Source organism: Cololabis saira, chromosome 13 (assembly GCF_033807715.1).
Source record: "Cololabis saira isolate AMF1-May2022 chromosome 13, fColSai1.1, whole genome shotgun sequence".
NCBI classification, from domain to species: domain Eukaryota; kingdom Metazoa; phylum Chordata; class Actinopteri; order Beloniformes; family Belonidae; genus Cololabis; species Cololabis saira.
Genome location: NC_084599.1, coordinates 17,608,154 through 17,633,232, shown reverse-complemented (window position 1 = coordinate 17,633,232; position 25,079 = coordinate 17,608,154). Strand labels below are relative to the sequence as shown.

At 41.7% G+C, this 25,079-nt stretch overlaps 1 protein-coding gene across 5 annotated transcripts in view; it reads right to left on the bottom strand.

Moving 5' to 3' along the window:
* dab1a (DAB adaptor protein 1a) overlaps nucleotides 1-25,079 on the bottom strand; it is a 127,190-nt gene that overhangs the window by 59,545 nt on the left and 42,566 nt on the right. For 4 of the 5 annotated variants that reach the window (XM_061738077.1, XM_061738079.1, XM_061738076.1 and 1 more), the window contains exons 1-2: nucleotides 15,937-16,134; nucleotides 10,518-10,801 (exon numbers count right to left, since the gene is read on the bottom strand). In XM_061738077.1, the coding sequence (XP_061594061.1) occupies nucleotides 10,518-10,587 (70 nt within the window). In that variant the 5' untranslated portion in view covers nucleotides 10,588-10,801; nucleotides 15,937-16,134. Of the gene's footprint in view, nucleotides 1-10,517; nucleotides 10,802-15,936; nucleotides 16,135-25,079 lie in introns of those variants that run through there. The other variant, XM_061738075.1, reaches the window with a different exon arrangement.

Genomic DNA, 25,079 nt, shown 5'->3' with positions numbered 1-25,079 from the left:
TACAATCCTGATCACGCAGAGAAAGAATACAAAAAATGTGCATGTACAAGTTAAGTGAACGGATACAAAAAAAAAACACACACACACAAAAGACGGATATATTGCATGTAGACATTGTGTTTTTCACTGGAATCTAAAATGCCAAAATGCTACTAAATTTGTTGCTAGGTGCTGCTGCGAGCCAGAGGGACGTCAGAGAAAGATGCATGCATGTCAAGCTAAGATGCAACACATTTTAGAGTTAATTAAACTCAGGTTTAGCACATGACGCTTCCTACTCTAACAGGCACTCCTGACTGAAAAGTGTCAACCTATTTTCTTCCTAAACCTCCCAGTCAGCTTGATTGTAGGTGTGAGTGTTGGATACCACTTCTTTCAAAACAGAAAACACAGGTAGCTCCTCAAAACACAGCAGTCCTCCTCTCTTGCCAAATACGTGTGCCAGAACAAAGCTCTCTCCTGTGTCAGTCATCTCTGCCAAAGTAGAGATGACTGCGAAGCGGTTGCCTTTTCCTTTTTTATCTCTGTGTCGCATCTCGTGTAAATAACCTACTCCCCTTCGTCCTCTCAGCGAGGGTCCTGCAGGAGAGGAGCTAAGGGGGACTGATGAACATCACACCGAACCAACGGGAACAGGAAGCCGTCTCATCTGCACGGGGCTCTCCCCGCGTCTCATCTTCTCACTGTGTACGCCATCAAACCCAAAGTAAATTAAACTGCTTGTCTTCTGTGCTGCAAAAGCTGCTTTGAAAAGTGCATATCTGCTGCTCTGTGTTGAGAGTATAAAAGCAAAACAAAGAAAAAAGAGAATTTATATGTGGGTTGTTTTTTTTTTGAGGTCTTTGCCATTTATTTAGATAGTTAAAATTCAGAGGCAGGAAAACAATGACAAAAGAGGAAGATTCAAAGTAAAGACACTGAAAGCCAGTGTGAGATAAATCCAAGTTTATCATTGTGAAAACTGCCAGAATCAGAATGAGAAAACTGCCTGTTTATCTTCATGACATGCTTTGGAGGTTAAAACTGAATGTTGCCCTGCTGACTTCTCAGTCTGTCAATGAACCATTGTCAGATGGACACATCTGTCCCAGATTTCCTGGGTTCAGGAGGAGGCCCAAATTGACCTTTGCCCTGAAACCGATCACATGCTCTGAATAGATGGCAAGTTTAGCCACTTCCTTGGAGAGACTCAGGGGGGTCGTCTGACAGTCGTCTCATTGTCTGTAAGGGTTAGTTGACCATCTCATGACAACAAAACCCCCTTGAGTATTTCTTAAAGGGATGTCTGTTGCTCTGCACACCACAGATAAGTTACTTATGAACTGAAAAGTCATAGGTGTGACTTTTCAACTATCATTTGATACCATGTCTGTGTGACCATCTGTTTCCTGTTTTTGTCAATCGTCCATCTATACATTCACTGTTCCAAATATGGTCATTCCTGTCATCCTTTGCTTAATAAAAGCGCCAGTTCTGCAGAGAGCCAGTTGAGAGAAGTTCTGACGAGCTAAGAGAAGGGCCGTGTTGCCTAAAGCTTCTCAGGATTCCTCTCCAAACTTCTGCAGAAGGCCATTGAAAAATCATTCCATAAGTCTCCGGTGTCTTTTTCTAAAGTTATTAATATTGTGATGACTTTTTAACCTAACAGCCAGACTACCTTACATGCAGATGACAGCATGAGGTAATTAGCAGAAAATGGGTTTACATCACTGCACATCAGCCTGGCTATTCTTCAGTGTCATACAAACTGTCTGCTGCACCCGGTAAGTGATTGCGTTTCATCTGACATTGTAGTGTTGTCATGCGTTCTGTATGTTTAGTTTATACGTTAATTTGCCAGCCTTTACATGGATCATTCAGTGCAACAGGTTTTTTTGTCCACTATTCGGTATAGTTATCCAAGCAGCCTTTCTATCAATCACATTCTGAGTGTACGGTAGTTCATTAAACAAAAAAAGACCAACATTTCAAGCAGACATCTCGCCCATCCCTGTTACTGTTGCTGCGGTGTTTATTAACACCATTACCTCCTGTAGTGGAAACAGTAACGCAGGAACGTGAACTGCCTACATCTGTGTGTCTTCCGGACTGTGCACGAGAAAAGCAACAAAGGAATTCGATAATGCGCAATGGTCAAGAACTCAACCTCTAAGTCTAGTTGAGAACCAAAACAGGACACGCTTGTGTGCTGCGAGAAATCTGAAGTGGGAAACGGCAGCCTGTAGACTTCCGACAAATAAAAAGCGCCCTTTCGACACACGTTCCTTGAACTAGCACAGCAGAGCGAGAGGATTGGCCTTCTATTAGAGCCCGCATGTGACATTGGGACATTTTTTCCTTTTGTGCAAATTATGAGCATGAAGCAAAATGTTGCTATGGAGACTGGTTAGTGATGCGGTGGGCAAAGCCACACCAGCTACGGTGATGGAGAGGACTGAGCTAAGCATACTGTGAGGATCACAGAGTACACACACACACACACACACACACACACACACACACACAGTTCAAGATGCACCAAAGCAAATAAAAGGCTTTCACTGTTGTGTATTTTTCTCTCTGAGTCAGGCGTTTTGAATGCTAATTCGGTGTGGTCACATCTGAAAGCTCGGATGAAGCTCAGGAGAGGAAGAAAAAGAGCATGACATTGGAGCAGCTGCTATGAAAGAATAATGAGAGTTTGCTGAGGGGTGGGAGATATCCTTCCTGTTAGTCAATTAATATGGAAAATAAAAACAAATATATGGGTCCGACAAAAAACAAAAGGAACTGAGAGGGAAGATGACAGACCTTACGTTATGGTTGTGCTAAAAGAATGGATACATCAAGACGTTTGAGGAATGAGCTTATGTGAGAAAATGGTACAGAATATCAGGAGAGGAATCGGTATCGTTCTCTAATCGTGGTGTTAGCGGTGGCAGGAGGCCCGTTTGGAAAGGATGTGGGTGTCTTCTCTCAAAGTAATCGCCCGCTGGCCTCCACAACAGGAACATCAAACGACCAATTCAGATTAATCGTCTGATTGGAGGAAACAAATCCGACAACCTCTCATGTAAGGTATCACCCCTGACAATCACCCTCACCCCATCACACACAAAAAGGTACATGCAAAAAGCACACACATGCTCAAAATGCCCAGGGAAAGATATCCCAGTAAATGGCCCTGGTGATCGTTCCAGATAGACTGGATATGCACATAATATCCACACGAAGCAGATAATGTGTTTGCTAATCGCTCACCAGAGACGAGCAAACACACTTGCACACAAACACAAAGGCCAACAGCTGCACAGCTATAGCCCTTAACTACTCTTTTCATGCTGCGGGTGCCGGCTCCGCTCCAGATCAGCCTCCTACACATCCTCATCTCAGCACCATTGTGGGAGAGGCCAGATTTTTCAGACTTGTGATGACAGCTGACTGCATGTGTTGACAGCAGTGGAAGATATTACAACTTGTAATAGTATTTGTTGCCGACATGAAAGACAGAGCGGCATCGCAGAGTGTTTTATTGAACATCGAATGGTGACGTAACAACCATTTACTGTTCACAAGAATTAAAAGAGACGCTTTTTAATCAGTGTATATTATCCAGTCACTTAAATTTCCTGAATATTGATCTGGTCAGTTAAGTAGCGGAAGGGGTTGTTAGTCGGGTTCAGCTGCTTTGGTGTGAATTAAATGAGCAACAGGTGCACCAGAAGGGCAACCATGAGACGACCTCCAAAACAGGAATAGTTTTAAAACCAACACCTTTTCTGACAAACTACTGTTTAACTCCTCTTGAACTAAAACAAAGGTGTATTTCTGTTACAGGTGTAAAATTATGGCATGGACAAAGCAAGGAACTGAGAGATTGCACAAGTTTGGGTCAGCTTAAGAAAATGTTTAAAAAAGAGAAGATAAGTGCCTACAAAAAAGAAGAAGGAGAAAGAGAAAAAAATAGATAGAAGAGTGGTATTTTTGTTTGTTTTCTTGTTTATATATGTATAGATAGATTGGTGTTCAGCAAGTCAATGTAATTGTATTTACAGAGAGGGGCAGGTATCATACGTTTTCTTCTTTCTGCTCCTTTTCTTCATGGTGATAATGTGTACTTCATGGAATTTTGTACAACATTGTTAAGAAGATATACCATGAATGGAATAAATTAAATGAAATGAAAACTCAGTCCCACACACACTCACCTCTGCCACAACTGGACTATATTTTAGTTTGCACTTTACATGCTATTTTTAAACCTTATATTTCATGTTTATTTTAATATGAATGTGCTTTTATTGTCTGAGTGGAAGTGTGGTTGATTTTTATGTTTTGATGAGCTGCTGGACAATCTATCTATCTATCTATCTATCTATCTATCTATCTATCTATCTATCTATCTATCTATCTATCTATCTATCTATCTATCTATCTATCTATCTATCTATCTATCTATCTATCTATCTATCTATCTATACTTACCATTCGGCTGGGGTCCGTGTTGCGTCACGTGGACCCTACAGACGCTGCTCGGACAGTCCAACTTCTCCAGGATGGGATGTCAATCATTTGCCATTTCCAAAAGGTTTGCTGTGTCTCCCACCAGGGAGACCAGGGACGACGTCCTCTAGTGGGCTGTTCTGACTGCCTGGCATCGTGGAGCCCGGGGCTGATAGTTTGCATTCCTTTTTTTATACTGTATTCCAGTGTATTTTGTCCCATCTGATGAGATCTAAATGCCAAACTAAATACATATTACTTATTTGAATATCCACATTAGGTGGACTTCAGTTATGGCTTCCATTTATATACTTGTATATTTCTTATGTGCTTCCAACCACAGCTGCGTGGCAAAAAGGCACATATGAGTGGCTAGGTGTTAACAAACCCAAGCAACGTTGCTACAGCTGCAGTAAACATGGTGCACAAACTCATTTGGTTCTTGGCTAGCCGTGGAACGAACCAGTCCGACTGTCCGGTGTTGACAGTCAATTAGAGGTCCTGAGGAGGGTGACATCGTTTTTATGAGTGCATTCTACATTTGAATATAAACTACATTTGGTTTGACAGAGTGCAGTTTTGATGAAGTGCTACAGTGTACTGTCAGAACAATTTTCTCACATGGCAAAAGTGTGAAATTGGGATTCAAAGACAACCCAGAAAATATGGCATCCATGGTTCATCATAATTCATTAACAAGGTGGGCGCTGCAAATTTCCAAGTGGTGACAAAACCGCATGCAGCTGTTGGGCTTTTCATAAATGTCAAACTGGCTCCCTGTTCTCATTTGACACTCACATAAAAGTGTTTGTACTGGCAGACTGTCAACTGCATCTTTTATTAATAATGAAGGATATAAAATGTGTGTCTTTTTCGAAAAACTAAGAGGTTGACTAATTAACAAACATCATTTGAAGGCGTCTTACTGGAGTTGGCTCATCTTCTTAACTCTAAGGTCGCACTGGCAGGGAGGAAATAAACAGGCAAGTGCTACAAGCAGAGGAGTCGGGGGAGGAGGAAAGGGGGAAAAAAAAAACGATAGTGAGGCAGAGAGATGTAATCTCCCAATATTTGAATAGGATTAATTAAGACTATTATACTTCAAGAACCAAGTCTGACCAGGAAGACTGACTAATTCGTTGTTAAAGGAAGCTGCACTTATTCAGCTAAATGCTAAAGTTTAAAGGTTATCCCAACTCTGTTATGGTAATTCAATTCTACTTTGAGAAAAAAAATAAAGTACTCCTAGAAAAATGACATGGGTTCACAGATGAAACATAATTGCGTGTACAGAGACCAGACACGTGCGCTGGGAACTGCTCCCACGCAGCAATGCAGCGCCATGGCTGTGATTAATGTGTGACATGTAGCGGTTCGCTGTTTTTATTTCCTCACAAGGGTGAAACAAAGGCCTGAGATTAAACAGCTCTCACTCACATCGACTCGTTAGACTTCTTTCTCCCTCGTTCTCCTCAATTAGTCTCCGTTCTGTGTCTCACTTATCCAGGACAAGGTCGTGCAGGAGTCTTAGGAGTGGGAGGAGGACGGAGAAGAGGGATATTTCAGGATTCAACCCCTCCATAAACGTATGTGTGTCTGAGTGCTGCACAAAAACAGTGGCTTCAGGTGCAACACATGAAGCACATTAGCAAAGTTTCCGTTTCCCTGTGCCGATTCACCGCTTGCGTGTGGTAATATGATTGCCTGTGACTTTCATCACCCGACTCCAGCGACTACATGTATATCTGAGCGCGTCTTTCGGGAAGAATGACCCAGATCACAGGAAAGATAAATGCATCCTGCGTGAGCTGAGCTCAAAGAGTCTATACCTGAGCAAATGCTGCGTCCCATTTGTGAAAAGAATGAAAGACGGAAAGAGAGACAAGTTATAAGGTGAAGTGTGTGTGAAAATGTGTGTGTGTCTGACGGTCTGAGTGTGTGAGTAGGTGTGAGAGAGAAAGAGAAAGACAGAGAATAAACCCTCAACTCTCAAAGCTGAAGGCAAACCATTCATCTTCCCTCTCATATGCTCTTCTGGGCTTCAGTCCCAATACTGTGTGTGCGTGTGTGTGTGTGTTGCGTGTGTGTTGTGTCTGCATTCTCTAAATATAGAGAGCAGTCTGAATGATGAACATGATCTCCATTGCAGCAGAACAATGGAGTTTCTAAATAGGACATGAGAGGTATTCAGGCGCCGTGCACACACTGTATGGGAGAACAATGATGTGCAGTGAGGCATCTGCAGCAGGTGATTGTGAGTGTGCAGGATTCCTGACAGCTTGTGGAGTATTCGCAACATCCATCAGATGCTGCTTCAGAGAGTGCCGGGCATCACTCTCGCAGCGTTGGCATGTGGCACAGAGCAGCGGGGTGATGGTTTTCCTGCCAGGGCCTACCCTCTTCCAACATCACCTCTGCTCTGAAAATGCCCAGGCGCTCTCTCACACACCTGCTAGCTACTGGTCTCTGGAGAGTCTCACACCTGGAGCCTTTTGGTCCTCACCTAACAAATCACTCCTGCACCTGTTGGGGAGCTGCCTGCTGTAACGTAGCACGGCAGCATCTGTTCATCAGCTATGAACAACTGCAGCCCTGTAATTTGCTGTCAATCCCAAACAAGCACGGAAAGCTACAATTAACAATTATGTACCGGGATGTAACCTTCCTTCCTAACAGGACGACAGAAGACAAGTTACAGTTGACACAACGTGGCTGGAAAGAACAGCTTGAATGCCCGCTCATTTCCATTTAGACGTTGCAAAATCCGGGTGCTATGTCGCTGGCTTGGTGTCTCATACCTGTGCTTTATTGCTTTATTACAGTTTTTCTCAATCACTTTGGTACATTTTTCCAATCATTCTTGCAATTTGCAGAAGATCAAGTGCATTTCTCAAAACAGTTTGAACAAATAGCAAAACACTGTGGATCACCTGCAAAAGCCAGTCTCTTGCTCAAAATCCTTAGTCCATCCCTCAAAAGCAAGTTTTTGTGTCAATATACTTGTCAGTGCCATCAGAATGTTTAATCATTGTGTCATTGTGTACAGATAAGACAGTCAAATTCATTAGTCATGTTGGCAATTGAAGGCACTTTGAAGGGACATGTTGATGTAAAATGTGGTTTAGGTGTGATGACAAGTGTTGTACATTTGACCTCATATAATGTATACGTGTGAGATTGATTGGAAAAGACAAGATTCACATTTACAGAATGACTTCTTCATTGGCAAACATTGACATTGCAGTCCGTAAAGAAAAAAAAAGACAGCACTGCACATAACAAAGGTGAAATACAATACGTAAGTGTAAACATAGGTCAAAAATATAAACATAGGTCATACAGTAGGTAAACAAAAAAATATGAACAACTCCCCAAATTCTAATCTCAATCCTGATCTTCAGCTTCTTCCCGCTCCTTCACCCTCTCAACATTTCTTTCAAATGGGACAGTGTATAGCTGTTTCATGCGCATGTGTTGTTTTTTTAGCACTCTGTCAATGGTAGAGATCCTGACTGTTTGGATGTTTGCAAATGTGTCATTGTCCTGCAATTGTAACTTTCTAAATTGCTCTGGTTACCTATATACTCCCCAGTAGATTGTTCATGAGATGCTCCCTTGAGCTCATTCAGAAAACTGTCGATCATTGGTTGATCAACTCTTTTCATTAGAGAAAGTCTAGATTCACCTGGGAGGAATTTACCAATTTAGATCATATTTACAGACAAATGTCTTATGGAAATGTATATATACTTGACATGCTATGATGGCTTGGTAAATCATTTTGCATGTGAAGACTTATATGATGAACTATAGCCTAAATGTTTTGGGGAAAGAGACTATTTGATAGATTCCTATAACAAAGCATTTTGATTAGCATGACAAAAGCAATTGATAATGTACGAAAAAACTGAGAATTGTACACAATCATTTGCATGGATGGACAAAAGCATTTGCAATTTGTTCAATGCAATGAGAAACTGCCTTTTTCATCTGCACAAATGGCATGATGATGTGAAAACTGAACAAGAACTTTTGAGAATTTCAATTCTGATGTGAAAAATGTACCAAACCAATTGAGAAAAACTGTAATACAGCGTGGTTTCAGATCAACTTTCCCAAAGCCATCAACTACCCCTTTCAATCAGATGGCAGATTATGCCTGAATAACAACACATTTCATTCAAACACTCATTTTATGGATGATGCAAATTTGGAAAAAAGCAGAAAGCTAGAATGACAATGAAAACAAAAACTTATGGGCTACTCATACCAAAAACAAACTATCTCGGCAGATTAGAGGCACAGATCTTTAACAGCTTTGTCTTGCCCTTTTCCACCAATCTGATTCTAGGGCAGGTTCTGGGCCAGTGCAAGGTCCTGGTTCACAACCGGGTTGATTTTCCATAGCTCAGGGTGCTAAGGGGAGCCACGTCATTACGTCGCTGCGTTTGCAGTGGCGCAAAAATCGAACCAACAACAACGTATTTGCTCTAATACGGACCTGGTCCGCGTAGCACCCTCGGTGGATCATATCGCTAAGAGACAGGTTGTCTCCTCCGCAGACAACTGCTGCTTTGCTGCATCCAGCCGTCTCCCAGTATTGCTATTGCCCTTAATTACAACTCTGCCCCCTCCGCTTACATTAGTGGTTCTTTCGCTTTAGCCCAGCAAAGAGTTGGTGCTACCTTGGAACCGGTTTTTCTGGCCTGGAGCCAGTTCTTTGTCAGTGGAAACAGAAAGTCCGGTTCCAAACTCAGCACGGGCCCCGAACCAGAACCAGCCCTGGAACCGGTTTGGTGGAAAAGAGATAATTACTTTATTAATCCCTTCAGGGAAATTGTTTTGTCCCAATAGCAGACACTTATAATAAATAACATGTGCAATAACAAGATGTGCAATATCTATGCAATATCTGTCCGTCTACCTCACACTCATTTTACCTGTATTTTTTTGCACTCTTTTTTTCATTTGCACTATTTTTTTATCTCCACCGCAATGTATATATTGTCCATATCTTGTAATTATATATATATCTTTTACTTTTTTACCACCTTCCCTGCATGTGTGTGTGTGTTAAGTGTACTGCTGCTAACACGTGAGTTTGCCCATTGAGGAAGTAATAAAGGACTATCTTATCTTAAAACATGCATAACAGCTATATAATTGCTGGATGATAAAACACGGAAAAAAATTATAAAAATAAATAAATTATAATAAAAAGGTTTAAGGTGTTTAAATAGTCAGCAACAGAGGAATCTAGAGGAACAAATCCCTTCACTTCCCTTCCCTAATGAAAAGATGATGGTCATCCCCGGGTCTGCGCGTGTCTGTGCGCCGGAGGCCCGTGTATTTTACACTGGTGGTTCCAGATGAAGCAGACGCCACTCAGCGAGTCCTGTAGCTCTCATGAACAGTTTAGACGTGGATTCAGGAACACAGTGAAAGCAAACAAGACGAGCCTTGAGCAGTGATGGCCAGCATCTTTTAATATTTGTAGATAATATTATAGATAAATTTATAGATAATTGAGATCAGATGAAGTTTAGCTTGATTTCACAAACCTATAAAATAGCTTTTAGCTTGATACTGCTGCTTAATCGTGGACACTGGACTGTTCTGTAAAAGACTGTACGCGCATGTTTTCATTTGGGGGTTTTTTTCAAGGTACTTTTTCTTCTTTCCACATCAATTACCAGTTTGTGTCATAATCAGCGTGCGCGCTCGACAGACAGGACCCAGCAATATGCAATACAGCAATATGAAGTGGCAATCAACTGAAGAATCTTTAACAAAAGGGAAAAAAAAAAAAAAAAAAAAAAAAAAAAAGAATCTTTAACAACATGCAGTTTTGAACATTAATGTTTTTTAAATGTTTGTTGTACCATTTATGAGAAACAGGAACATACTGGAGGCAAAATCTAGCCCTCGGGGGTTTTGCCCATGTGTGGCCTAGAGGTTCTGAAGTATCCTGTTTAGTACAAATGAGCCTTTAAATTGGTAAAAGTAGGATTTGTGTTTGGTGACGCTGCACTTACCTTTCCTCTTGGAGTCCCGTCTGACGCTGCTGGGCCTGACCGCTGGCTGGAGTTCTGTCTCTGTTGACATCCTCAGACTCCAAGTGAGCTAGACTGCGCTCCGCTTGGCTCGGCTGGTATCCGCTGGGCTCTGAGGTTCCAGTTCACAGCGTCAGTGCCGGCTGTGGGTGCGTGGGCGCCGGGTGTGTGCGTGGGGGCGCCGTGTCTGTGCGTGGGCACACAGGCTCATGGGAGAGGGATGGGCTTTAGCCCTGACACAACATCCCACACACAGCCGCAGATATCTGCAGGAGGAAGAGAGGAAGACACAAGTTTCCTGTGGTTAGGTTGTGCTTACTCTGAACAGGCGAAACCTGGTAGGACTTCTCAGCAGGAATGAGAATGAGCTCATTTCTGATCTGCCTTGAGTAGATGTTGCCCATGGTAACGGACTGGAGAGACCCTCACAACCCTTTGTGCTTCCTGTCAATAATGTGGCTCAGCAAGAGCATTTACTGCAGAGCAGTCCACCTCTCCAGTTCACTTCCATCTCCAATCATGTGGCAGTTATTTAAGTGGCTTTAAAAGGATTAGTAATGAAAATTAACTTGACATTCTACACGGGACGTTAAGAGAGTTTTAATCAACTAGGAATTTTTTTCTTCATTTTCATGATTTTCAAACGAAATGCCATGTTTAGGAAAGTCTGTTTTTTTGTTTCTTTTTAGCATAAGTGAAGCTCCAAGTGCAGGTTTAGTGCAGTGTTAAACCACAGCTCAAATGAGAGGATAGTTTTGTCATGTTACAAGGAACTAAATTAACACAACTTCAGTAATTCACAGCAGAATCAGGAATCATGAAATCAGCATGTGCAGTGAGATGTGAAATACCAGTGCTGGAATAGCAACTTTTCTATTTATTTGATTATTTTCCACATTAGATTCAAAGCCATTAAAGTAGAAAAGAGGGACTTCATCCAAGAAAAGCATGCAAGACTTTTTGTATCACCCTCTGGATCGCCATCAGTAACATTTGCAAAACTCTTCGTCGTAAAGTGAAGGCATTCTTCTCAATGGAAGAACCGGTGTTGGGGCTCGTTTTCCTTAAAGGTAACAGTGTAAAATTAGCAGACCTCCACCGGCAAACACTAAAAATGACCGGGTTGAAGTTTTGAAAACTACATTAACTGTATCCCATCATGCAATGTGCCATTACAGCAGAAGTCAGTCAGAGATTTTGAAAACGGCCAGGGACTACATTTTTCTTTTATGTAAATTCACAAAACACACATTTACATTCACACACACGAAGAAAAGCACCATTCTTACTCGGGAATACAGAAGTGCAAAGACAGCAAGAGAACGCTCGCTGTCTTTGCTGCAAGGTGACATGCTACATAATGAATCTGACTACCCTCTGATCAGACTTGACCTCTCTTTCCCTCCTCCTCTTCATCTAACAGCAGCTGAGTGCAAGCTTGAACAAACCAAAAGACTGGTGTTTCTTGGGGAAGAGGGAAATCTCTGTCATTCTCATCCTCCCCCTCTCCACTGTGTTTCAGAGTGAATAGGAGGCCCCTGTAAGCCTCGGGCGAGAACAGATGAATTGAGAGGCTTTTAATTTGCCGGAGACAGAACAGAACAGAGTCCATTTAATTCTGCCAGCAGAGGCCATGTCGGCAAAATGCTGACAATATTCTTTATCTGGTCCAAACACACAGGAAAAGTGTGAGTCACTCCAATTACAGGCATTATCAGCAGCACTGTTCCGCCAAATGGATGGAGAGAGAGCGAGTATGACGGGAGAGGGGTTAGAGAGACGCGAAATGAACAGAGTGCGAAGAAAGTAAGGGGTGAGGGAACATAGAGTGGGTGAGTAAGATAATGAGCGTCAGGGTAAAAGGGGAGAGAAAAAAGACATAGGAAGTAAAATCAGAGTAGACAGGATGGAGTGGAGCGGCTTCAGGTTTAACGGCGAAAATGTCCCCGTGTGTTTCTCTGCGCTCTTGTTATTTTATGAAAAGGCATTCTGTAAATGCGGAAAATCAAACACAAAAGGGGAAACACAGAGGTTTTCTCAAGGCTTCAACCTCAAACAAACAGGTTTCTACCTAATAACTACAAAAAAAAGAGAGCTCAGAGTGACTAACTTAAACTGATTCAACCACATATAAGGTGCAGCTTCAGTCCTAAAAATCAGCAAGATGCAAAAAGAAAATATTAAAAAGCAATCAAGCACCAAAAGATACAAACCCAATTTAATGAAACCCATTAAAGCTCCTGATTAACTAAGACAATTTTTGGGATAAAGTATTGCAAATTTAAAGTCCAATACAGACTTTTCAGAAACCTCAAAATCTACAAAGTACATGTTCAAGAAATAAGAGTAGATAACATATGTAACAATACAACTACACAGAAGAAATTACAACTACTGTTCTCCATACATGTCAGGCAATATTTAAAAAAATTATCTGGTCTTAAATTGGGTAAATAGTCTCAGATGAACAACACGACATATTGTACACTGTATTATTATACATCTAACATAAAATAAAACTAAACGCAGAGGCAGTGCTCAAAAAAACCAAGTAGACTTTGTTATTCAACCACCTTAAGGTGCAATAACTTGAAGTTTGGACAGAAATGTTTTCTGCATGAAGTCATCAGTTTGTGTCATTGTTGAGGACTTTGGGCCGACTCTTTACAACAGGGCTGCAGTTCATTTACATTTCCAGTCATGCATTTGTACGTGGCTCTTTCAAGCTCCCACCCAAGGAATTTCAGCAGGCTGAGATCTGGTCTTTGACGGGGTCTTTGCTGCACCCTGATTAATTTCTTTCAGCCACTCTGGAGTAGATTTTCAGATATGGGTGGGATCATGCTTTTTGCACAAAGAACAAATTTCAACCTTAGACACATGGCTTCAAATTTAACTTCAGCACTTTGTCTGTCTTTAGTGCTTGCTTGCTCGCCTAGGGCCAGTGAACTCTGCATATAGACAAGAGGGACAACTGATGTGCTTGCCTGGTGAGGCAAGTGAAAAAAATAAACAGACCTAAACTGTTAGTTACACTTTATATTTTGGATTCTGGGACAATCAGACATTCTAATGATGTTTTACGTTTCTCTACCAATAAAATGTCCATCTACCAAAACCTGCCCTGAAAACAGACTAAATTCACAGAAAAAGAATCAGAGGATGATGAAACAACATGGGATAAAGTGAAAAGCTAAAGGATATTTACCAGCCTGATGCAATACATTTCCCCAGAGCCAATACGACAAGGAGACAGGACCAATGTTTAGTTTCACCTGCTGTGAGTTTCCTAACAGAGCTGTAATATAAGTCGTAATAAAATTAAGTCAGTGTGAAATTTTTTTGCAATTAATCCGTTGAATAGTCACCATTGGTGTACGTTACCGTCACGGGTTTGGAGGATAGGACCCAGACCAGGAGTTCCAAAAATAGTGATTTATTTAATTTAAACAAAACCAAAAGTGCTGGTTAGCAGGATTCAAAAACCAGAACATGATAAAAATCCAAAGAAACTTCACCTGAAACATAGAGGAAAGAAACCAGCAGCGAGCAAAGGAAAGACAAGACCAGATACACTAGGATATACACAGAAGGGTTTCAAAATAAAACAGGAACTAAATAACAAAACTGTGCCAGTTACAGTTGCATTACCGTATGTCATTGAATGCAGTCGCTAGCAACTGGAGGGGAAAGATAACCCCCAAAAACCCTTGGATTTAATCTTTAAAAACTGAGACTCCCAAGACTGTTGTGAACTGCCACCTGAAAGTTAAAAAGTTTCAGTAAACACGTTAAGTAATTTTCATGTTCACAGATGGTGAGATGACGAGTTAAATAATTTTTTTATTTCACAGCTGTCGTACCGCCCACTGAAAAACCTGAGACCTCATCGAAGTTCATATGTTCTTTTTCCTCTTTAGCGGGTGGCATACATTGATCATAGCAGACAACGCAAGCTACACATAACCTCTGATCGGTAAAGACCTGTTTGTCCTGGTTTTGTGCAAGGCGTTGACAATAAAATTTCTGTCAGTGAATTTTCATAATCAATTATGTCAACTAGTTGACAGTCCTGCATGTTTTACCCTTGTGGTAGTTCGCACTACAGAATGATGAACTCCAGATTGTCTGGAAATGGTCTTATAACCGTTCTAAAACTGCTGAGCACCAGCAGCTGCTTCTCTAAGATTATTGCTGATGTCTTTCCTCTTTGACATTGTGTTAGCACAAATTTCAGTGATTTCTGTTATTATAGACGGAGGTCAATTTCTGATACATCTGGCTGCTGCTTAACCTCCTGTCATAACATGCTATGTAAACTTTTAAAACTGAAAGAAGGTGTGTGTTTCTCCATGTGATCTTCTCTGGAGACTAGAGGTAAACAAGCTAATTTCTCACCAAATCCATCGCTAGCTTCAGCTCTACAAATTCCCTTTTCCATTACAGATTCATCAGTAAAATGATGCAGAGCTGCACCATCAAAAGCTGGTGGTGGTGATTTGACCTGAAATCGGCTCGCGAGCTAAAAGTAGTAGCAGAACAGGATGTGAACATGGCTTAGTGTGTCTGGATTTAGACAGCCATCTAAAGCCATACTATAGAAGCAAAATGAGTGGAAGAGAGGGGAATGAGCATTAAATTGGATGCCCGTAACCAGCGTGCTGCCAACAAGCGCGAGTGGGTAATGTGAAGAGCTACATGTGGGTGTGCACTTCCCGGTACACTATTGTAAATGTGTGCGACTCAGTAAAGGAAGCACTGCCAACAGGAGCTTAGTGCCCAGGAACCATCTTTAGCTATAGTAAAGCCTGCCAGACGAATGCAAAGGAATAAGAAAGAAACAAAGACAGAATGAGGAGGTGGGGGCTGCCTCTCTATGCTGCTCCCCTTTCTCCCACCTTCTCCTCTTTCAGGGTAATTGTGATCTGTCCATCAGGCTCAGAGTTAGATTAGTGGCTCCACTCATTCAGCTCTCCTGCCTCTCAATAATGAATAATCATAAAGGCCACCTCAATGCTACTTTTCTCTCTACTTACAGTCCGTCCATCTTCCTCAAAAACACCAGTGGCTGCTAATTTTAAAGCCACTGCACTGAGCCCTCATCAGCCCTGTATTTAATCTCTGACTTCTGCCTGTCGATGAATCCCTGTGACAGCTGTGTACAAAAGGTTAGCACAACTCTGCCACTGATCAGATATTGGAGTGACAAAACTGTTTTTGTTTTTACTGCGCAACAAACAGACTTCGTCAAATGTTGTTCTAGAAAACATGAAGAACTAAAGGTACTTTTAAATGTCAACTGATATGGCAAAAAAGCTACTCAAAGAGTGGAATAAATGTCAATAAATGTCTATTCTTACTTAGAAAAAGAGTAGAAACCAAGGATTTAAAAAAAACCTACCCTTTTATGGGCTCTGTTGGATAAAATATGTCCACTGAACTCCAGCAGTCCAACCAGCTCCGAGAGAGAAAAAGAAAACGACGAGTAAAAGAGTGCAACAGAGGGAGATGGAAGAATGAGTAAAATATCAACCAAAGGAGGTTGAAGGACGTGACTAATGATAGTCTCTCTCTTCCTGTGTGAGCATGTGTGTCTGGCCATGGGTTGAAGTTCAGTGTCACACCACACTCAGATATCTCCTACATATCGCTGTACTTTGCACTTGGAGAAATAAAGACACTGACGGATATTGCAGCACAAGTATGTCTTGGAGTTCTTGTTTTTTGTTTGCATGAGTGGAAGATGAACTGATGGCCAACATAAGTTAAACATTTTATGTAAGATTAGTGTCTCATTCTTGTTTTGCACAATTTTAGAGTGTAAAAAATCTATGGGGGGTTCATGAGATCTGAGGTCATTCATTATCTCGTCATGCCTATAGCATGTCTATAGTCACTATTATAAAAAAGGTCAAGTCAGGCAGAATGTCTTATCTGCTTTAATACTCCAAAGATCAGCAGCTTTAGGCTCCTTCAAGCAGGTGCCAAGTTCACACAAAGGAAGTAAAGGCTATAAAATGAAAGCAAAGCATTGGGTAACTCTAGGTGGAGAGCTAATAAAGAGATATGACGAAAGAGAAAACTCCATAATTTCATCGCCAGCAGTTCTCTGGTGGTTATGCATGGTGATATTTGATTATGCTCGGATTTTGTCTGCAAGTAGTGACAAAGGGATCATTTCACCACACAATATCGTTGCAAGCCCAGGTTAAGATCAGAGACCATGAGAGATTTGAACAGGGAACACACACATTTTATAGGTACAAACCAGGGGAAGTCATTATCCCACACATCCATGTCGGGCTCCCCAGCAGGGTGCTGCAAAGCACCATGGGTACCCTTTATCAACGGTACAATATGTAAACAGTTAAAAATACACCATACTCATGAAAAAACATGACATGCTTTGTAAGAGTCCTGAAGATCAAAGGACAGTGCCCCCTTCAATAACATAATGACCCTAAATGCTCCATTAAACCTACAATGGATGACCTTGTAGTGGCCACTCATGAGCAGGACACTGTTTAACTGTTTAACTGTTTAACTGTTTAACTGTTTAACTGTTTAAGTTAGAATTCACAAGAATCTAGCCGTTATTAATGATGACGATGTGTTTTCTGTTGCTCTGTTACCGTTGGAAACGGTCAGTTAGTAACGAGAGACTGGATTAAACAACACAAGTTTTTTCTTCGTCCACAAAAAGCATTTCTCTGCTCTTTTGTTCCCAAACTCCTACAACCTCACGAATAACAAGCTTAAAGTTTGGCATAACAGTCTTACTGTCTCTTTCAGGGAGAATGGCTGAGCATGCCTGACTGACAATGTGATTATAAAATTCGATGTTTAGAGTTTGTTAAATGTTGAATAATATAATAAAGTTGTGTTTACTTTAAAATTATGTTTAAACTAACTTACGTCTTACTTACTATGTCTTAAAAATTGGGAAAAACAATCACAAATACCCTGCCTGGTCATAGTCAAGTAACTGTTATTAAAGTATAGAGCAGTTTTAAAATACCCCAGAAAATGTGTGTCTTACCATACAAACATGTGTTAGTATAATTCATAATGTCTGAAAAATTAAAAATCAAAAATACAGGAGTCCTTCATGTCAGACGAGCAGGGAGTTTGGATCAAAAAGTCAAGTCCCTAATTGAGCAGCAAGACAAGCCTACTGCTTTACTCATTACAGGGAAAAAGAGGTATTCTTTGTGTTTTAGTAGCATTTTATTCATAACTTATTTATCCACAAAGTTTGAGCACTTGATACTAATAAGTAAAAAGAGTCTCTGTATCACCGGCGTGATCCCAAACTCCAATCTCCCAGCATACTTTGATCAATTGTGTACACACACCCACTAATCAACATGAGAACAAACTGTGAAGTTCATATCACCACATGTCATGTTACAATCTGCTTCACTCTGCACACGTATGAAGCATCAACAGTTTATTATCTAAATCTGACCAGCAGAGAATCTGATAAATGGGAGAATGACTAGTAGGGGTGTTGGAAAAAAATGAATTCACATATAAATTGCAATTCTTATCCTTAGTAATTCTGAATCGATTTAAAAGATAGACGCATTGATTTTTAAGTAACCCCAATTTAATCCTCGCTGCTGTTACTACAGGTTGAATCGTACCGTTTTTCTTCAAAAAAGCAACTACTGAAAAATTAAGTGACTTTTCAGGTTGTGTTAAAGACTTTTAGAGACTAAAGCCTAGATTATGGTTCTGCGCTACACCAACGCAGAGCACAAGGCGCTGCCGTGACACCGTCGTGAACCCTTCGGACTTCTCTGTCACTCCATTTTGCCGCGGTGCAGTACCCCCCGCGACCGCTAGGGGGTGCGATCTTTTCCTGAATGGTTTATCCGACTTTTCCGGTCACAGTGAATCAAAGAGATAAGGACAACTATTGTGCAAAAGACCAAAACTAAAAAAATCACACACACAAAGAAAAGAGCACTGAAAGTTCACTGCTGCTTCACGAACTCGAACCGGAAATGCGTTGCTACCAAGCAAACCAATCACAGCCCTCTCGGTCTGCGTTGGTCTGCGACCTCTTGACGCGTAGTTTTTGGGAGGTGCGCGTCAGGCACGGCGTGGCGTGCACCGTGGGGTGCTCATTGCAGCGCAACCTGCGACGCACGCTCGGCGTGGATTTAACGCAGAACCAGAATCCAGCCTTAACGTGTAGGATAGTACCGTTTTCACTCTTCTCAGCAAGCAGCTGATGCCACTGTGGGCCCCTCCCCCATACCAAAAGCTCTCTCAGGAGACGTTCACCCTTCCGCATCAAGGCCAACTGCAAATGAGTTGCAGTTTTATTGTCTAGATTAGCCAAATGTTTGCTATGCATCCCTGGCACTAGAAAGAGTATTCTCTCCAGGTGATAGTGACAGCACAGCAAAGCAGACTTAGGCTACTTCACAAAATATTGATCTGTTTCTCTTTCTGCAGAAGATCTTGGTTGGTACCAAAGGACAAACAAAACAAATGTGATGACTGTTGTTGAGTAATTTCAATAAACAGAAACACAGTTCAAGTGTTATTTGTGCACACTTTAAGTTTGGAAATTCAACTAAATAATAAGGCGGTTGGCTTGAGCCTAACAATTGTATCTATTGGATACATTATTTGAAACTTAATCTTATTCTGTTAAAAGAGAATGTTTACTTTGTAAAAAAAAATCTTTCAAAGATGACAACAGACGGAACCTAACCCTTTCACTTTATTCAGGATTTCATGTTATGTAGTAAATATTTGGATTAAATGTTACATTTTGTCTAAGAATAGCTTTTACTCACATTGTCTTTTCAAGTGTATAACCAACATAATCTACAATACACACTTCCTTACACCATTCACCTTCAATGATCCAAAAATAATTTTTAATTGAAAATCGTGCCCCCAACAATTGGAATCGAATCAACTCATGAGACACTGAAAGATTCACACCCACTGACTGGCTATTCACTCGTGATGGTCAGTGAAGTTGAAAACCTAATGATTCTTGTCATGAGCCGAGCAGGCATAGTTGAATATTAACATTGTTAACTTTTGGCAGCTAAGCAAAGATGTAGGATCATGGGTCAGTGCAGCTATCAACTAAGAAGCAAATGCAGACACTAATATGATCACAGTCTAACGCTAAAATAATTAAGATTATAAGATTACAGCATGTCACCAGGTGTGTGGTAAAAACTGCATTTTTGACACTGATCTAAATAAACTAGCTCTTCATTTAGATCAGTGTCACTCTTGCACTATAATTGCAGTGAATTTAAAGCAATATTCCCGGACACTGCAGAAGAGTCGTAAGCTCGGCATCACATAAAAAACAATGCTTCGGTTTAGGTTGCTTGTGTGGAGGCTAACCATTTAAATTCCTACTTTACTAATCCAATTAGTTGAGAAGTAAAAAACATAATAATGGTCTGGGAGGTGTGGTGATTGCCACTGTTTTGTCTGTGAAGGACGTACCCTGCCAATCATACTGTACACCGACAGCTGGAATAATTTATTCCTGCGGTCTGTTAATAAGACAAATGTGGATAGAGAAGATGGGTGAAAGAATTACTAACTAGACAATTTTTTTATAATTAAAACCTGCATTGCACAATCCATATCACTCGGTCTGTGGATGCCAAGTGTCCTGTTGTTTTAGTCCTGCTGGATCTGACAGCAGCCTTTGACACGGACCATGCAGTCCTCCTTTCTCGTCTAAGCGATCATGTTGGTATCCACTGCACTTTTTTTAAATGGTTTACGTCATACTTATCGAGTAGAACCTTCTCCGTCATAGTTGGGGACCTGTCCTCTTCCAGTGCTTCTCTCTCATGCTCTCACAATGATCTATTCTTGGCCTTATACTCTTCTCATTATACTATACATGTTACCACTTGGGTCAATTATAGCCAGGCATAATCTTTCCTTTCACTGTTAAGCTGGTGATCTACAAATCTATCTGCCAGTGAAGCCAAATGGTGCACAACCTTCTTTGTCCGGATGTATTGCTGAAGTTAAGCAGTGGTTGCCCAGAATTTTCTTCATTTAAACGACAACACAACTGAATGTATTGTGTTTAGGGATACTGTGATGGCTGGCCTCAGCACCTTGACTTCAAGGATCCGTTCAACCATCAGAAATCTGGGAGTGACCTTTGACAGTCATCTGAACTTTGACAAACAAATCAACAATGTGGTGAAGACAAGTTTTTTCCAATTGCGACTCCTGGCCAAAGTTAAGATGTTTTTAAGTCGACATGACCTGGAGAACTTACGTCGGAGTCTCCAAGTCTTCTCTTTATCGTCTTCAATTCGTGCAAAATGCTGGTACCCGTCTTCCAACCAACACTAACAGACGTGTGCACATCGCTCCTTCATTCCCTTCATTGGCTTCCCGTTCTTTATAAAATTGATTTTAAACTTTTGATTGTTTTTAAAGCTCTTAATGGACTTGCACCCTTGTATTTATATGAGCTTTTAACTGTCCTTAATCCTGGTAGAGCGCTGAGGTCAACTAATCAACTTTTGCTGGAAGTCTCAAGGTCAAGATAAAAACACTGGGCTGACCGATCCTTTTCCGTTGCTGCCCCCAGGGTCCGGGATTTGCTCCCTGCCGAGATGCAGCTTATTTCTGACCTCGGCATTTTTGAATCTAGGCTAAAAAAACACCTATCTGAGATGGCAGTTAACACCCAGTGATGTGATGACACTTTTATATTATTAGATTTTGTTGTATTTTATGGTTTTATTGTTTTTGATTGTTCTTTTTTATCTTCCCCTTTATCTAAATCTAGCTGTAAATCAATTTGGCACACGAAAGGATGTTGTAAAGTGCTATATAAACAAAGTACATTACAACACAAAAATTGCAAATATTTACCCTGCAATTTTAACAACAAAAATGTCCATCATTTCAAGTGAGAAGAGAAACTCTTACACGGTTACGAATGTTTATATAGTATTCAGTTCTGAATACGTAGGGAAAGTAGATACCAGTGGGGGCTAAGACACAGCCTTGTTTAACACCTCCATTGGTGGGAGAACAGTTAGATGTTTCGCCATCATGCTAAATTTTGCCTTTCATTCCTTGATGGAAGGACTGCACAAGGTAGATTATTAGAGGACAGCCAGATTTCTTGGGAACAGTAAACAAAGACACTTTATCAACCAAATCAAATGCCTTAGTAAGATCAATAAAGGCATCATGGAGAGGTTATTTTTGTTCTAGCAACTTTTCCGTCAGCTGTAAAACACAAAAGATCATAAATGTGGTAGAGCGTCATGATCGAAATCCACATTGAGATTCAGGATAAATCTCTTCAGCTAGCTGCTGCAGTCGACTGGGAATGATCTTGGCACTGAAAAGGGAGATACAGCAATATTTGTTGCAACCCCTGCAACCCCCCCATAACATTTCTGTTTGTATAGGGTAATGATCTTGGCATCTTTGAACTCTTGTGGAACTGTGCCAGTAAACCAGCAAGACAATATCAGCCTGTACTGCAAGTATATTGATGCCAGCTTTGAGTAGCTCATCTGGTCCTCACCAGCTCATTATGGTAGCTGTTGCCTCATCAAGATCTGGTGATATGTCAAGTTGTATCTTGATTGGTTCATTATGCAGAGCCTCCAGGGTATCAGCATAGACCGAGCTCATACCAGAAACAAGTTCACTATAGTCTTCAATCCATCTCTCCAGTTTTTCATTATTGTCAGTGATAGCAGAGCCCTTTTTCCTTTTTAAAAAAGAGCATGGTAAGAAATTGACCCCGTAGCTCAGAATACAGAGCCTTGACATCACCTTGATCTCTTAGAGTCTCAATCCTAAAGCCTGATTTAACGTTCTGCTTTAAACCAACGCAGAGCCTACGCTGTTGCCGTGACGCTGTCGTGAACTCTTGGGACTTCTCTGTCACTCCATTTTGCCGCGGTGCAATACCCCCCCAGAGCGCTAGTTGATACTTTGTTTAGCTTCCGGCTTTTCCGGTCACAGTGAATCAAAGAGATAAGGACAACTATTGTGCAAAAAACCAAAACCCCCAAAAAAGAAAAATCACACACACACACGAAGAAAAGAGCGCTGAAAGTTCATTACTGCTTCACGAACTCGAACCGGAAACGCGTTGCTACCAAGCAAACCAATCACAGCCCTCTCGGTCTGCGTTGGGTCTGTGTCGCCTCGACACGTAGTTACATTTTTTGGGAGGTGCACGTCAGGCTACTGCGTAGGCTACGGAGAGTCTCCCGTGTAGCCGCGTACCCTACGGCGTAGGTTTAACACAGAACCGTAATTCAGTCTTAACACAGAGATTCCCAGTGTTTCTTAGCACATTGTCTAGCTGTTCTCTGAACCTCAGGATGGCATGTCCATAGTTAGCCCAGAACATTTCTTGTTGGTCTTGAGAGGGCTTGCATCTTTGTCTCTACCACATATTGCATGGTCTCTAACAAAACACTGTACCAGTCAGGATCAGGCATATGCTATTTAGCAAAGGTTTTGAGCCCACAGCTGTGAATGATATGCTACATGTTAGTCCATAGGGTTTCTGGATCATCCGATGCATTGAGTGACTTCAACTATTTAGTTAAATATTTGCAAAAGCTCCCTCTGAGGTGAGATATGGCTGTACAGTGCAGATCAACCTTGGCTGACTGCTTTTGATGATGATGAAAAGACTGGATGAACGTTCATGAAAGACCACGCTGTGACTTGTATTGCACTCTGTGCTGTGATAATTTCTTGTATGACTGGCTTCTGTTTGAAGACACTGCTTTAGAATCACAAAGTACACTTGGTGCCATTGTTAAAGGTATTGTGACATCATTTTTAACATGCTTTTAACACTATTAAAAGTCTTGGCCAACATCCCTCAAATGTGTCTAAAAGAGTGTAACAAGAAAAACTTCACTCTAGTACTCCATTCCTGGCTATTTATTACAGTGTTTTTTTGCGCCGTGAAAAACGGGTCCTTTTTCCCCTTTCCTGTCAATCATTGCTCCGCTCCTCCTCCAAACCTCCTCCAACCAACCGCTACACACTTCTGCCGTCTTCACACACACGCGCGCACACCGACCACAAACACCGACACACAGCCCAGACAGGGCGACTACAGCCCGGGGATGAAGTCCAACCGGGACCAGAGGACCGGGACCGCAGCTCCCCGCGAGCAATACGCTCACAGCGGCGTCGGAGAGTTATGCCGCGTTTCATTTGTCCTCGGAAGTCGGAATTTTCAACTGGAACGCCCCTCGAAGTGGGATCTCCTACTGGTAAAGTGGGAGAATCTTCACCACCCCCGAGTTCCCAGTTCCCAGTTCCGATTTCCGAGGTAAATGGAACGCGGCATTAAGCCGGGAGCGACAGGCGAAGCATGCACGGAAAAGCAACACGGCGAAGCAGACAGTCCACAGCAAACAATCATAAAAATAAAGGCATGCAAGCAGCAGTGTCTCCTTATCTTAAGTCCAGTCAGTGGCCGCGGGTCTTCTTAGCAGTTCTCCTCCGGTGATTAGAACAGAAGAGGCTCTAAACTGCTCCGTGTTAAGCCTGATTTATGGTTCCGCGTTAAATCGACGCAGATCCTACGCCGTAGGGTTCAGCGTACGGTGCGCGTCGCCGCGTAACACTACGCCGTAGGCTCTGCGTCGGTGTAACGCGGAACCATAAATCAGCCTTTATGGTGCGCTGGAGAGGAGAGGAGGCAGGGAGCTGGGTGGAGGGGGCGGTGATTTAGCGGGCCCTGACGTCACGGCCCGCCACCAAACCAGGTGCGCCGTTTTTGCACAGTTATGCGGAAAATCCCAGAAAGCACACAATACACTGAATGTTAAAAGTTTGTTGTTTTTTGGGTGTAATTGATGTCAAGACACCCAACAAAACACAAAAAATCAAGAAAAATGTGTTTTTCATGTCACAATACCTTTAAGATCTTGGGTGAAACCATAACTTTTTCCTGAGGTTTTCCAGGACCCAAAGTTTGTAATGCACAGACTTTGTTGACAGTAGAATTCAAGAAATTGCTGACCATTTTCAAGTTACCAACACCAAATCGGCCTAGGCATCTTTGCCATGCTGCATGGTCTTTTCCTACTCCCCCAATACATCTGAGATGGGTTGTGGGTTGCAGGGGCTGCCATAAGAATTGAAATACCAAATTCGTACACCTAATGAAACATGAGCCCCCAACTCCATGTTTGATGGTTGGCTGGCGAATGTGAGGTCAATACGCCCTTTGATAGCTTACAAGTTTAGAAGCCCAGGGTGACCATCCGCCCTATAAACAACACCTATTTAACCCAGAGTAAGGGAGGGTAAGGGTGTACTGTCACTTGCCCAAGGGGAGCATCCAGGCTAGTGGAGGTACGGAAGAACCTTACTTCTCTATTCTAGACCGGCTCAAAGAAAAGTGTAGCCCCTGCCCATAAAATGAATTACAGCATGTATTACTGCACATGCCTTTTACAGCCACATGTGAGGGAGAGCACTGAGTTTTATAGTTGACTGTGACAATTATTGTTTGGTAACCTCTGC